The sequence below is a fragment of the Symphodus melops genome, assembly GCF_947650265.1.
Source record: "Symphodus melops genome assembly, chromosome: 22".
Taxonomy (NCBI): Eukaryota; Metazoa; Chordata; class Actinopteri; order Labriformes; family Labridae; genus Symphodus; species Symphodus melops.
Genome location: NC_136712.1, coordinates 19,488,654 through 19,503,709, shown reverse-complemented (window position 1 = coordinate 19,503,709; position 15,056 = coordinate 19,488,654). Strand labels below are relative to the sequence as shown.

At 48.8% G+C, this 15,056-nt stretch overlaps 2 protein-coding genes across 3 annotated transcripts in view; one reads left to right on the top strand and one right to left on the bottom strand.

The window, feature by feature from the left end:
- Positions 1-8,759, bottom strand: part of LOC306818023 (protein bicaudal D homolog 1-like) — a 36,401-nt gene extending 27,642 nt beyond the window's left edge. For both annotated transcript variants that reach the window (XM_079335360.1, XM_079335359.1), the window contains exon 1: positions 8,085-8,759. In XM_079335360.1, coding sequence (XP_079191486.1) covers positions 8,085-8,303 — 219 coding nt within the window. In that variant the 5' untranslated portion in view covers positions 8,304-8,759. The remainder of the gene's footprint in view (positions 1-8,084) is intronic.
- Positions 8,760-9,557: 798 nt separating this feature from the next.
- Positions 9,558-13,971, top strand: strap (serine/threonine kinase receptor associated protein). The gene is made up of 9 exons (XM_079335413.1): positions 9,558-9,981; positions 10,279-10,414; positions 10,622-10,703; positions 10,794-10,866; positions 11,374-11,473; positions 11,636-11,773; positions 12,762-12,898; positions 13,019-13,168; positions 13,254-13,971. Exons 1-9 carry the CDS (start codon positions 9,870-9,872, stop codon positions 13,313-13,315), a joined length of 990 nt encoding a protein of 329 aa, XP_079191539.1. The 5' UTR covers positions 9,558-9,869; the 3' UTR covers positions 13,316-13,971.
- Positions 13,972-15,056: the final 1,085 nt, after the last annotated feature.

Sequence of the window (15,056 nt, the reverse complement as noted above, 5' to 3'; positions counted from 1 at the left end):
ACTTCCTGTCAGCACCTGTCCTCTGTCTCTGGTCACTTCCTGTCAGCACCTGTGCTCTGTCTCTGGTCACTTCCTGTCACACCTGTGCTCTGTCTCTGGTCACTTCAGGTCACACCTGTGCTCTGTCTCTGGTCACTTCCTGTCAGCACCTGTGCTCTGTCTCTGGTCACTTCCTGTCTGCACCTGTGCTCTGTTTCTGGTCACTTCCTGTCAGCACCTGAGCTCTGTCTCTGGTCACTTCCTGTCAGCACCTGTGCTCTGTCTCTGGTCACTTCCTGTCACACCTGTGCTCTGTCTCTGGTCACTTCCTGTCACACCTGTGCTCTGTCTCTGGTCACTTCCTGTCAGCACCTGTGCTCTGTCTCTGGTCACTTCCTGTCAGCACCTGTGCTCTGTCTCTGGTCACTTCCTGTCATCACCTGTGCTCTGTCTCTGGTCACTTCCTGTCAGCACCTGTGCTCTGTCTCTGGTCACTTCCTGTCTGCACCTGTCCTCTGTCTCTGGTCACTTCCTGTCAACACCTGTGCTCTGTCTCTGGTCACTTCCTGTCACACCTGTGCTCTGTCTCTGGTCACTTCCTGTCAGAACCTGTGCTCTGTCTCTGGTCACTTCCTGTCAGCACCTGTGCTCTGTCTCTGGTCACTTCCTGTCAGCACCTGTCCTCTGTCTCTGGTCACTTCCTGTCAGCACCTGTGCTCTGTCTCTGGTCACTTCCTGTCACACCTGTGCTCTGTCTCTGGTCACTTCCTGTCACACCTGTGCTCTGTCTCTGGTCACTTCCTGTCAGCACCTGTGCTCTGTCTCTGGTCACTTCCTGTCTGCACCTGTGCTCTGTTTCTGGTCACTTCCTGTCAGCACCTGAGCTCTGTCTCTGGTCACTTCCTGTCAGCACCTGTGCTCTGTCTCTGGTCACTTCCTGTCACACCTGTGCTCTGTCTCTGGTCACTTCCTGTCACACCTGTGCTCTGTCTCTGGTCACTTCCTGTCAGCACCTGTGCTCTGTCTCTGGTCACTTCCTGTCAGCACCTGTGCTCTGTCTCTGGTCACTTCCTGTCAGCACCTGTCCTCTGTCTCTGGTCACTTCCTGTCAGCACCTGTGCTCTGTCTCTGGTCACTTCCTGTCACACCTGTGCTCTGTCTCTGGTCACTTCCTGTCACACCTGTCCTCTGTCTCTGGTCACTTCCTGTCAGCACCTGTGCTCTGTCTCTGGTCACTTCCTGTCACACCTGTGCTCTGTCTCTGGTCACTTCCTGTCTGTCCTGTGTCTCTGCTCACTTCAGTTGTTTTATCTGTGTGAACAGCCTGAAGACGTTGGGATCGATATAAAGCCTGCAGCCGTGGGAGAAAAACGTCCTCTTTCATCCAAGACCAAGAGACAGCAGCAGAGAGGAGGAGAGCCAAGGAGAGAGAAAAGGACAAAGTGTTGGTGTTGGCAGGAAAGAGGAGCAGAGACGGCGAGATGGAGAGAGAGACGGCGAGATGGAGGGAGAGACGGCGAGATGGAGGGAGAGACGGCGAGATGGAGGGAGTGAGTGGAGGAGGGGGGAGGACAGATAATCACATTTGATGCTCTTTGATAGCGCTCCCTGTCACACATCCTTTGTGTCACGCCCATCCAATCTTTCATCCCTCTAATGTTTACATCACCTCTCCTCCTCAGGCTCCGCCTCCATCCATCAAATAAACACCCACGAAGAAGAAGAAGAAACGCTGGGGCTTTATCTGTTTATGATCCTTTAGAAAATAACACGCAGAGCAACAAAACTTCTCAGTAACCGTTTATTAAGTGATCTCATCTCTTTGAAAGATGTTTTTAACTGGCTTTGAATTTGAACCTATCGGTTGGTGATGGACTGACAGGCAGCTGAGCCCAGCATCAACGAGCCCGGCATCAACGAGCCCGGCATCAACGAGCCCGGCATCAACGAGCCCGGCATCAACGAGCCCGGCATCAACGAGCCCGGCATCAACGAGCCCGGCATCAACGAGCCCGGCATCAACGAGCTCAGCACGAGTGACCTGTCGTAAAGACAAGTCAGAAGGTTTTCAAATGAATTCAAACTTTAAGTTGAAGTGTTTCAGAGAAGTTTAAGGACGTGACTCTTAAAGTAGCACAAAGGAAATCTTAAAAGATGAAGGTCTGTGTTTGGGAGCCATCATGACCTCATCGCTCATGAATAATTCACCACGCCCCCTCCGCTCTGCCTGTGTGTGTGTGTGTGTGTGCTTATTACAGACAGCCAGTCTGCTCTTAAGTGCCCCTGAGTGTTTGTGTCACATTCAGAAGCATCAGAGAGCGGAGGAGGGACGGGCTGCACAATCTGCAGCATCCACAAAACCTCGAGATAGACCTCCATCGCAGCCCCGTTGATGGGAGTCAGTGTCCAGTGACAACAGGAAAGAGGAGGCCGCTGATTGGCCGGGTGACGTCACAGAGGAGTAACAGAGCGTCCCGGGGGGGGAGGGGGGGGGGGTCGGTCTGTTTTTAGCCCTCGGCGGCTGCTCTGATGCATTTTTCATCTCCTCCCTCTGCAGACACACACACATGATCAACGATGAAACAGAGCTGACGCACCTCCGCTAACTCGACCCGGCGTGCAGGATGGACACGTCCCTCAGCTGTCCGTCTTTCTGTGACAAAACTTCACACAACATTCGTCTGGTGTCTGAGCTGTGCCTCTGTATGGAGCTGATGCTCTCTGTGTACAGATCAATACGATGAAGTCCTGTTGAGCTAATTAGCAGTTAGCTGTGGTTAGCACTTTACCTCCCACTGATGAAGCCCACAGAGTCTTCCTCGATTATTCCATTAACCCAGAAGCTCCCTGTCAGCCAATTAGCTGATGAGCACCACCACGACTAAATGACACAAAGGCTCCAACTAGGAAATGTCTGACGGTTACATTTACCCGTACGGACACACACTTGTCAGTTTGTCCAATACTAGAATTAGGCAAAAAACTTTTTGAAGGAGCAAAGATGATCTGTCCACTTCAACCATCCCCACAGTGATCCACGGGAAGCCTGTTGGGCTGGTTGAGGAGGATAAGTATCAGGGTCCCATCTGCTCCATGCAGCAGGAAGTACGTCCTCCTGACCGTCCCTCCTTCATCGAGAGCGTCCTCACATTCTTCTCAACCTGCTGGTTCCACTCACAGACTGCTCTAAGATTAGATTCTCTCCACTGTATCTACGAGCAGGAAACACGAGGAGCCCTCACACATACTCTCAGGACACCGGCTTCACTGCAGGACAGAGAAGACAAGGTCAACCTTTGTACCCCGGGCGCTCCAGATCCTTCACGCCTCACTCCTAATAATTAATTTAAACTGCATACACCTGGAGTAAAAGGTTCCCTCCATCAAAGATAAGTCAGCAAACGTACAGCATCAAGTGTTTTTAACAAAAGAAAACGTCTTAAAGGACCAATCAGAGAGCTGCTCTCTTCCTCTGTGATCATGAAGGAAACCTGCTGTGTTGAAGCTTCTCTGACAACAATGCAGCAGCCAGTATGTCCTCCTTCTAACTTTAGATTCTGCTCCTGAATGCTCTGGATCTGATTGGACCAGAGAAGGTAGGCGGGGCTTTGAAGGCCGTTTTGGACGCCCCTGGGTTTGCCAGATATGAGAGCAGTTATCAGGTGAACAGGTGTTGCAGCGATGGAAGCGGGCAGTGGAACTGCTTCAGATAGAAGTGATTGTACCCGAGCTAAAAAGCCTCTGCATGTTTCTAATAAGCTCCAGCAGCAGAAAGCTGCTCAAACTAGGATCAATGTTGGAGATGAAACATGGAGAGAGGTTAGAACGCAGAAAGCTTTACAGACCCATGCAGAGCTGGCTAAACACTGAAGCTACAGTGTCCACCACATGCAGAGCTGGCTAAACACTGAAGCTACAGTGTCCACCACATGCAGAGCTGGCTAAACACTGAAGCTACAGTGTCCACCACATGCAGAGCTGGCTAAACACTGAAGCTACAGTGTCCACCACATGCAGAGCTGGCTAAACACTGAAGCTACAGTGTCCACCACATGCAGAGCTGGCTAAACACTGAAGCTACAGTGAGAGAGGTTAGAATGCAGAAAGCTTTACAGACCCATGCAGAGACGTATGTAGATTATGAATGGTGCTTCAGCTGCCTGCTCGTCCAGGGAAAAGTAATGTTTCCAGTGAACTCCACTCAGTGTAGAACGTGTGCTTCAGTGAATCATTTATAGAAGAAACTATTTTTATCACTTTAGATTTGAACTCTGTGGCCTCGCGATCAGCTGGAGTCACTCAGAGGAGTCTGTTCACTTCGATCAGTGATGGCGTATCGCTCGCCTGCATGACGTAGTTCCCGAGGTGGGATGTAAAAAACCTGTCAGACTCCAGTGTGGCTCGGAGGGCATCAGAGATTTCAGAGATTCGCTCTTCTGCTGAGTCTGCAGTGGATGAAAGCTTGCACATCAACGTCACGCCACAGGGACAAATCGTCACCCGAGGAATTGTCAGACGTTACAGAAGAACTGCTCAACATGGTCCCACTGCAGAACAACACGCCACGTCTGTCTGTTCATAAGACCCTCCCTTTCCTGGATTCATTCCCAATGCAGCACCACACGACAGGCGAGTTAGGGAAGTGTCTTAAAGTTCAGAGATGTGGTGGGATTCTTCTTACAGACAAACTGGAAACAGAAACATTATTATTCCTCTCCCATCAGGATCAGCATCCCCCCAGCAGAGGGGATCGATTAGAGTCCAATGAGCTGGAATGAGCTGGAATGAGATGAAATGAGAGATATTGAGCAGAGACGAGATAAAGAGGATGTGTGAACAGCAGGATGCAGCCTGAAGGACGAGGAGGATTATAGGACGTGAAACCAGGTCCAAGGACGGAGAGGATCGTCTGAACACCACACTCATGCTGCGTTAGCCTCTGTGCACTCTGCACATTTCACCCCGCCGTTTCCCCAAAGATTCACGCCAACGATCCACGCCAACGATTCACACCAACAATCCACGCCAACGATCCACGCCAACGATTCACACCAACGATTCACGCCAACGATTCACACCAACAATCCACGCCAACGATCCACGCCAACGATTCACACCAACAATCCACGCCAACGATCCACGGCAACGATTCACACCAACGATTCACGCCAACGATCCACGCCAACGATCCACGGCAACGATTCACACCAAAGATCCACGGCAACGATTCACGGCAACGATCCACGCCAGCAATTCACGCCAACGATTCACGCCAACGATCCACGCCAACGATCCACGCCAACGATTCACACCAACGATTCACGCCAACGATCCACGGCAACGATTCACACCAAAGATCCACGGCAACGATTCACGGCAACGATCCACGCCAGCAATTCACGCCAACGATTCACGCCAACGATCCACGCCAACGATTCACGCCAACAATCCACGCCAACGATTCACACCAAAGAGCCACGGCAACGATTCACGCCAACGATTCACGCCAACAATCCACGCCAACGATTCACACCAAAGATTCACGCCAACGCAATCCCCAATCCTCACCGAAAGGAAGACACAACATACTTCATTTATGCAATCAACTTAACGTGTCTGCCCTCGTTAGTTTCACAAGCAGACTTAGACTGAGGTCCAGACTGGGATCCAGATTTGGGGTTTAGACTGGGGTCCAGACTGGGGTTCAGACTGGGGTCCAGAGTGGGGTTCAGACTGGGGTCCAGACTGGGGTCCTGACTCGGGTCCAAACTCGGGGCCTGAACTACGCAGGGGTGGCAGGACCTGTGTGCTGATTGGCTGGAGGAAACACACCAGCCCCGCCCAGAGTCCTTACCTTAGCTGTAATGAGGCAGAGACTGAGTCATCTCTGTTTAAACGAGCCAACAGTTTGGTTTCTCTTTCTGCTGTTTCCTCAGAGTCCTAACTGAAGAACAACAAACATCGTCTGTTTGAACTACTTCCTGTCGTTCACACACTGACCTTGAGTGTGTGGCTGCACCGTCAGCGTCCGACTCAAACCACGATTCATCTTTGTACCTGATGAATGACTGTGAGCGTGCGTTAGCCTTCACGTTCTAAAAGGCTATTCTGTGCATTGATCAGAAGAATGATTACGAGACGGCAGCACGGGTCGTGATCGATCATCAGCCTGAAAATAACTCAGCTGAGGGGAAACGGGACAGCAGAGTCCTGTGTGGAGATGCATGTTCCCTCTGCGTGCTTTTACAGGATCACATGCTGGAGGTTTGTTTACGAGCACAGCCAGGCCGCCACATTGACTCCAGCGCTAACAGGAATCAGGAGTTTCTGTGCTGCCCCGGAGCTCAGACGGTTAGTCACCCGGCTCACGTCACCCTGAGGCTCCAACATGGACACGCTAACACACAGTCCAGTCTCACTGCGCTCTTAACCTACAGGAAGTACAGAAACAGAGTCACGCCTTCAAAGGCTGCTCGTAACGTCACTGCTTTCTTTGTCTGTCTGCACAATGCATGATGGTAGATGTGACCATCTGATGTTTGTTAGCTGCTGTGATGCATTGTGGGATATTCTGCATCAACTTTTTAGGGGTAAAACATTTGCATAAAATAAAGTCGCTTTGACATCACTTTAAATAAAAGCCTAAGAACTTTTATTTTGAAATGTGAAATAAAAGAATTTAAATTTGATTATCTCCTGAAAATTAGAGATTAACCAAGATTAAAAAATGTATTGTTTGATGGCTCTAATCGAAGATAAAATGACTCGCTCAGTGAGACACACCCTCAGAGCTCTGCAGGTCAGGTGTTTTTTCTCCACATTGTTTCTGTTCCTCAGATCAGGACTCTGAAAGCTCAGATTTCATCAACAGGAAGTGGTTTAAAGTAAAAGACTTTATGCAAATGATTCATATCTTTGTTAAAGCAAGGAAGAGTGAGAGAAGAGTAACGTGACGAAGGCTGCGCACTTAAAGCTGCATCAATCAATGCATATCTTATTCTGCTGTATCTAACTGATGGATTACGATGGGGAACAGTGAAATTCACTATTCAAGTAGTTTTTGCAGTTTGCTGGTAGTTCACTGTTTGTTTGTGGTTTGAGCAGTTGTGTTACTTTTTTTATTTGTAAGTTAAATTCAGAAAACTAAAACGTGTTTTCATAGAAAAGGGGAAGTTTTAATAATAATCCTCTCATATTAACAAGTGTCCATCGCACAGTGCAGGTGTTTCATACAACTGGATGAACAAAGTTTGCTTTCATGAACCAAATTAGATTTCTCAGCGAGAATCCGTGTGTGAAGATGTTTGTAAGTGTGTAGATTCAAATCAGCTTTTCAAACGCAGTCTAACACCGGCTCTGGTGCCCAAAGTGGGGGTCGGGACCCCCTGGGAGGTCGTCACATACTGAGAGCGGGGCATGAGTTTCTTTATTTTAAAAATATAGAAATGAAAGTTAAATATTTGACTCATTTTTATGAAAATATAATGAAATGAAAGTATTTTAAGTGTGTTCTGCTCCCTTTTTTCCAATAAATTATCAAAATAATGTTTTATAATTGAACTGTTGTGTTCTTCTTTTTTCTCAAACCTAAAGGCCCTTAAACACAACTTTAAATGTTTGAACCACCTCCAGGGACCTGTGGGCCCCTGGTCTCTAGGGGCCCTCGGTCTCTAGGCCTCGGGTCTCTAGCACCTTACTTTGGGGGTCTCAGGCCAAACATGTCGGGGACCATGGTTGATGGCACGACCCTGATTTTAATCTCACTAAACTGTATAAAGACAAACTTGTACTGTGTTGTTGTCCAAGTGGTTGATGTGATTTAGCATCTTGTTGCTGACGTTTAAAGTCTAAATGTAAAAGTCCCCATCAGTCTGTCATCATGTTATGATCTGGGCCTGTCTATTGTTCATCAGTCCAGCAGGTGAACATCAGAGCTCCATGTCAACAACATGAAGCGCTCTTTGTTTCAGTCTGGCTGAAGATGTCCTGCTCCATCCCAGCCTGATGAGCTGTAAGGGATGAAGTTGTGACACTATTCTAGTGTAGTATAGTGGAGTTAAAGTAGCCTACTTTGGGAGTGGGAATCATACCCCTGCTGAGCCCACCTCCTGCAGCTGCTCCAGCTCCTGTTTGAGCCCCTCCTGCTCGGCCTCCAGGTCCGCGTACTGCTGCTTCAGACTCTGGTTCTCCTCCAGGACCACCAGCCCGCACTCCGCTGCACGGACCTTCTCCCGGTTTGCCTCCGCTAGCTCCCGGGTAAGACGCTCCACCTCGGCCCGGCACTGCTCCACCGTTTCCCCGCATCCTGCTCCACCGGCGGCCATCGCCCCTCTCTTCCTCCCTCCCCGCCTCCCCCTGCTGCCCTCTCCTTCCTGCGTCGGATCAGCAGAGAGCCCCGCCGGGGGGACAAACAGCTGAGGTAGACAACAAACCCCCACCGCCCCCCTCCGAGGAGTCACACCTCTGCTTCAAATCTCATTAAAAAAGAGAATCAAAAACATCCGTGGAAATCCTCACAGCGCTTCTTCCTCATCGAAAGTCTTTCTCAGCCATGTGACGCTCTGAATGATGCAGCTCCTCATCCTCCTCTTCCCGCATCCTCGTCCCCTCCCTCCGTTCGCCTTTTCTGCTTATTCACCGGCCCCAGGACGCCATCTCTGCCCGCAGCCGTGAAGCAAGGCACACTCCCCGCTGCTGCCCGTCATCCTCCTGCTGCAGCTCCGTCGGTGTGGAGCCTCTGCTGCTCCTCCAGCATCATCATCACACAGAGGAGGAGGAGGAGGAGGAGGAGGAGGCGCCCTCTGGAGAGCAGACTGAGTCTTTCCTCACTTCAATCACATTCATATTTTAAATATATGACAAGTGGAATTAAAGAAAAGTTACACTGTGTGTTAAAGCATGACTTTTATTCAAAACTTTATTGCAATTTTACACATGTACAAAACAAGAACAACAACATGGCAACTTGTACCTTTATGTTCTTAAATGGCAAGAACTTTAGTTATCAAATACGAGATTAAATGAATACAAGAAAATAAACAAACATCTAAATATTGTCATATTTTTCCTCTTATTGTTTTAAGGATTGTAAAGCTTTATTCATTAAACGTACTAAACAGATTCACAATCACACAATCCTTCTGTTGTCTCTGCAGATTTTAAAATATCGGACTTATGTGACATGAGAAAAACGAGCAGTTCGCGAAATGGGACCAGAACCAGAACTAGTGATGTAGAATTTAATCAGCAGGAAAGTGTCATAGATACATAAAAATGTAATATATACCAGGTAACAGGTAGGCAGGCCTATTCCGTTTTATTAATAACATTTTATTTTATTACATTTAAAGTAGAAACAAAAGGAAATATGTTATATAACATATAAACGCAACTTGAGTAACTCTTAATAATAAATGTTGAGGAATATTATATTTTTTTCTAATAAAATAATTTCTGCATTTCTTGTGAAATATTAAAAACCTTTTGATTGTAAATGGTTTCCTTTTTATATATATTTTTTAAAAAGGATGGAGAATCAGGAATCTTTGAAAACGTCACGTCACCGGCGTGACGTCATTGTTTTCTTCTCCGACCCCGGAAGTATTAGCTCTGTGGTGGCTAGGCTGTGAGCGGTGTTTCGCCGCTTCGCACGTTGCTAGTTAGTTGCAGTTTTGTAGCTATTAGCACGTTAGCCGATCCTTCGCTGGGAGGTCGAAAGATAAGATACAAAGATAAGACTCAGTCAGTCCAGACTCTGAGAGTGCCTGTTACTGAAACACTTAAATACCAGCTAGCTCGCTGTCTCTCTGTTAACCTGCTAGCCTGTTAGCATACCCAGCTAACCCTTTCCTCCCCTCGCTGAGATCCGGCTCCAGTCCGACCGGAGGACCATGGCGATGAGACAGACCCCCCTCACCTGTTCCGGTCACACCCGGCCCGTGGTGGACCTGGCCTTCAGTGGAATCACCCCCCACGGATACTTCCTCATCAGCGCCTGTAAAGGTGAGTCCGGGGGGGTTCAGGTCTGTGGGTACAGTGAGTCTGTCGACTGGGGGGGGGGGGGGGGGGGGGGTTCTGGTCTACAGAGACTCGAAGGGTCTGGTTTCTTCAGTGTGTCAGGGTTGTTATAGAGGTGTTATACGGTCCAGCCTGCAGGTAAGGGTCTCTGAGGGACAACAGATGAATCTCTGACTAACCTTTGACCTTTGTGGAGGATGCCAGATGTCCCAAGTAACACTGGCCGGTCTGAGCTGCAGGTTGACCCTCCGATCACGTGACCTTTGTTTGTCTTTCTGTCAGACGGTAAACCCATGATGCGCCAGGGAGACACAGGGGACTGGATCGGAACGTTTCTGGGTCACAAAGGCGCCGTCTGGGGAGCCACTCTGAACACGGACGCCACCAAAGCCGCCACGGCCGCGGCTGACTTCACAGCGTGAGTCCTCCCTGACCCTCACAGGGTCCAGATCAAAGTCTGTCCTGAAACACGAGCTAAAGACTGCCCCTGAAATCCTCCCGACCTGTTCACAGCAGGAGACTAAACCTGTCAGGGGGGGGGGGTTCACATTCTGCATCCCAACCACGAGGCTACAGCACCACCACGTTACCTTTTCAAACTGTTACTCCTCCTGTGCGTTTTCAGAAAGGTGTGGGACGCCGTGAGCGGAGACGAGATCCTCACACTGGCGCACAAACACATCGTCAAGACGGTCACCTTTACTCAGGTCAGTGAGCCGTCCATTGTCAAAGCTACACACCTTATATGTGCTTTATAAACCTTTATAAAATGTGTGTGTGTGGCGTTCCCCTTAAAGGACAGCGGCTGTCTGCTCACGGGAGGAAACGACAAGCTGCTGCGCATCTACGATCTCGCCAACCATGAAGCGGGTAAGTGACAGCGGCGACAACGTTTACGCTGAATTCAGCGGCTCCTCCCACACGCCCAGACGAGCTGTCTGTGGTAATGTAGAAACAACATGGAGGCTTGACTTGGTGTCTGACGTGAACCAAAGAGCACGACCTGACCTGATTTTCCCCTTGAGGACTCAAAGTGCTGCTTCCTCTTAATAATATAATAATAAGAATCAATAATGAAAGACAACAGAGAAACTCGTCCTCATGTAAACAACACATTGTTTACTTCACAAGATGTGCAGAAATGCAGCGCGAGAGATCAAAGAAGAAGAAGACGACATAAAAACACGTTCTTAACTTGCTGTGTGCTTTTATTTTGAAATGAAGTAAAGAGCTGCTCGAAGCTTCGGACATTTCTTCTGTTTGATGTTGAGAACATGACGAGCTGTATCTTCTAACATCACTAGTTTCTGTCAGCTCATGTAATCGGCTGCTCTGTGTGTGTGTGTGTGTGTGTGTGTGTGTGTGTGCGTCGTTAAGCCCCTCAGGAGATCGCCGGTCACACCTCAGCCATTAAAAAAGCTTTATGGTGCAACAACGACAAGCAGATCCTCTCAGCTGCAGACGACAAAACCATCCGGTCCGTGAGTTCATCAGGATGATGTGTCCAGCTCTCTGCCTGAGTGTGACGGAGACTATAAGGTGTGTGTGTGTGTGTGTGTGTGTGTGTGTGTGTGTGTGTGTGTGTGTGTGTGTGTGTGTGTGTGTGTGTGTGTGTGTGTGTGTGTGTGTGTGTTTACAGGCTGTGGGACAGAAGCTCCATGACGGAGGTGAAGACGCTGTCGTTCGACACGTCTGTCAGCAGCATGGAGTACGTGCCCGACGGGGAGATTCTGGTCATCACGTATGGAAAGACCATCGCGTTCCACAATGCTCAGAGGTACACAGCGCCGCCATCACGCACATCCTGGAAACTAACGCCATCACACCGCCATCATACTACTGTCACACCGCCGTCATACTACTGTCACACCGCCGTCACACCGCCATCATACTACTGTCACACCGCCATCACACCGCCGTCATACTACTGTCACACCGCCATCATACTACTGTCACACCGCCGTCACACCGCCATCATACTACTGTCACACCGCCATCACACCGCCGTCATACTACTGTCACACCGCCATCATACCACTGTCACACCGCCATCATACTGCCGTCATACCACTGTCACACCGCCATCATACTACTGTCACACCGCCGTCATACTACTGTCACACCGCCATCATACTACTGTCACACCGCCATCATACTACTGTCACACCGCCGTCATACTACTGTCACACCGCCGTCATACTACTGTCACACCGCCATCATACCACTGTCACACCGCCATCATACTACTATCACACCGCCGTCATACTACTGTCACACCGCCATCATACTACTGTCACACCGCCGTCATACTACTGTCACACCGCCATCATACCACTGTCACACCGCCATCATACTGCCGTCATACCACTGTCACACCGCCATCATACTGCCGTCATACCACTGTCACACCGCCATCCCGCCATCCCACCGCCGTCATCCCACCATCATACAGCCGTCACACCGCCTACATGAGACTGATGCTGTCTCTGCACACTTCAATGAAGATTGGACGGCGGTGTCTTCTGATCCCCTCAGTGTCTGATTGGACGGTGTCTTCTGATCCCCTCAGTGTCTGATTGGACGGGGTCTTCTGATCCCCTCAGTGTCTGATTGGACGGTGTCTTCTGATCCCCTCAGTGTCTGATTGGACAGTGTCTTCTGATCCCCTCAGTGTCTGATTGGACGGGGTCTTCTGATCCCCTCAGTGTCTGATTGGACGGGGTCTTCTGATCCCCTCAGTGTCTGATGAAGTCTGTCTGTTACAGTCTGGACCTGATCAAAACGGTGGATGCTCCAGCTACCATCAACTCGGCCTCCCTGCACCCAGAGAAGGACTACTTTGTTGCAGGCGGAGAAGACTTCAAGCTGTACAAATTTGACTACAGCACCAAAGAGGAGCTGGGTGAGCAGCTTTGAACTCATAGAGTGGGACGCCGTGTAGGGGCGTACATGTAAATGTACAAAGACGTTTGTGAAAGTCGCGTTCTGATTGGTTGCATGTTGCTGTCCCCTCTGTCTGCAGAGTCGTATAAAGGTCACTTTGGTCCAGTTCATTGTGTTCGCTTCAGTCCGGATGGAGAGCTGTACGCCAGCGGCTCGGAGGACGGCACCCTGCGGCTGTGGCAGACGGCTGTGGGGAAGACGTACGGCCTGTGGAAGTGTGTCCTTCCTGGTATGAACTCATTCAACACTCCTTCAACACAATCAGGTCTGTGTTTCTGTGTCATCCTGCTCACGTGTCTCATGCTTCTCCTCAGAGGACCTGGCGGCAGAGAACTCTGAGCAGCTGTACACGTCGCCTCCTGAGATCAAGGCCTGAGAGGGAATCAGCGCTGTTAGCAAACGGGACGAGGAAAGGACAGAAGGAGACGAGCAGAGCGGAGGGGTGTTCTAGCGTAAAATCCGGCCCCGGCAAGGAGCAGAGTCTCCATCCATCAGGACCTGATGTGGATATTATGACTGCTCTGTCTGTCACACACACACACACACACACACACACACACACACACACACACACACCTTTTTACTGCAGCTGTGTGTGCAGGATGGGCTGCAGAGTAAAGCAGTAGAGCTATGAGCGTTGCATTGCTGCCTGCTTTCTCTCTGATCAGTCCAGTTCTGTGCATCTGCTTGAACTGATATAATCTCACACACACACACACACACACACACACACACACACCCCACATGATGCTTCGATGGGTTTTGGTTTGAAAGTTAACATGTTGAATGAGCTGGACCAAGGCTTGTGTTTTCAGTTCAGAGAGTGCTGCAGGTGTCTGCACAGTTTGTGCTGTTATTTGTTCTGAACAGTCGCTTTGAGTGTCGTTCTGGTTCAGTCTGAGAAGTTCACCTTGTAATAAAAAGAAAAATATGTTTTGTGACTATTTGAAAAGGGGAAGAAGGGTCACGTTCTTTCACTTGGTTTTCTGTCTACATTTATGTCCAGTGATGAAATAAACAAAAGGCATTGCAGTTTAATTTGTAATGAATGCACAAAGAGCAGTGCAGTGTTTTTCATGTGAACAGTCACACACACACACACACACACACACACACGCTGTGCAGAGTCATTCAAAAAGGTCACACTGAATGCATCCACAGGTACACTGACATGCAGATCTATGTTCAGATTGTAGATCTAGATAATATAGATAAACATTCATTGAGATGCTGTTATTAAACTAGTGTGGAACAGATTAGAGATAGAGAGTAAGTGAGCATGATACCTGTCCATACAGCGCCCTCTGCTGGTGACACAACTGCCCGTAAAATACATTTAAATTTAAATAATATTTGACTGGTAAATAAATGAAGTAATACGAGCTCACATTAAAATGTAGTAAAGTTGTTTTCAGTGTGACGCTCCTGAAACAGCGCGCGCCCGAGAAGCCTGTGCACGTGCTGGACATTTACATAGCGATCTTTCATCGCTAATTGTCTATGACGTCACCATTTCTATTTGCTTACAAGAATAAATGATAAGTGAACAAAATAAGACGACACCAGAAAGTGAAGAATATGTCGTTTTTATTAAAGGGTACAAAACAAAATAAACATAAGACATACAAAAGGTTTCTTTTATTTATCTTCTTACAGTGAGCAGTAAAAGCTGTCCCCCGTGCATCCTCACGAGATGTTCAGTTGTAGGGTTAAAGGGGCCCGCGAGGCCCTCCAACCAGCGTTCATCCCCATCATGTCTGCAAGTGTCCTTCAGCATGTTTCCCTCCTACAGACAGATCATTCCTCTTCATGTTTATACTGTTTCTTAAATGTATAAAATGAGATTTCTCCCCGCAGTAACTTTATTCAAAGAGCAGTCATGCACACATACTAATATATGGAGGGGAATCATTCTTTAAGTTGGTGTGTTTTGGTTAAAGGTTAATAATAAATAACTTCCTTTCAGCGTCACAGCCTGATTTGATTTTCAATAGTTGCGTTATGAACTGAGCCAATCAGGAAGCTCCTTCTAACGGCTACGGACCAATAGGAGCCCGACTCTACATGCAGTCATTTCCGGTTCGGTTCATTCCGTGAGGAGCGGCAGGCTTGCGCAG

What these genes read in the sequence shown, in the direction of transcription:
- strap (XM_079335413.1), top strand. Translation starts at nt 9,870, where the DNA reads ATGGCGATGAGACAGACCCCCCTCACCTGTTCCGGTCACACCCGGCCC. An exon ending in AGACGGTCACCTTTACTCAG is followed by an intron (nt 10,704 to 10,793) that starts GTCAGTGAGCCG and finishes TTCCCCTTAAAG; the next exon opens with GACAGCGGCTGTCTGCTCAC. An exon ending in CAGCACCAAAGAGGAGCTGG is followed by an intron (nt 12,899 to 13,018) that starts GTGAGCAGCTTT and finishes CTCTGTCTGCAG; the next exon opens with AGTCGTATAAAGGTCACTTT.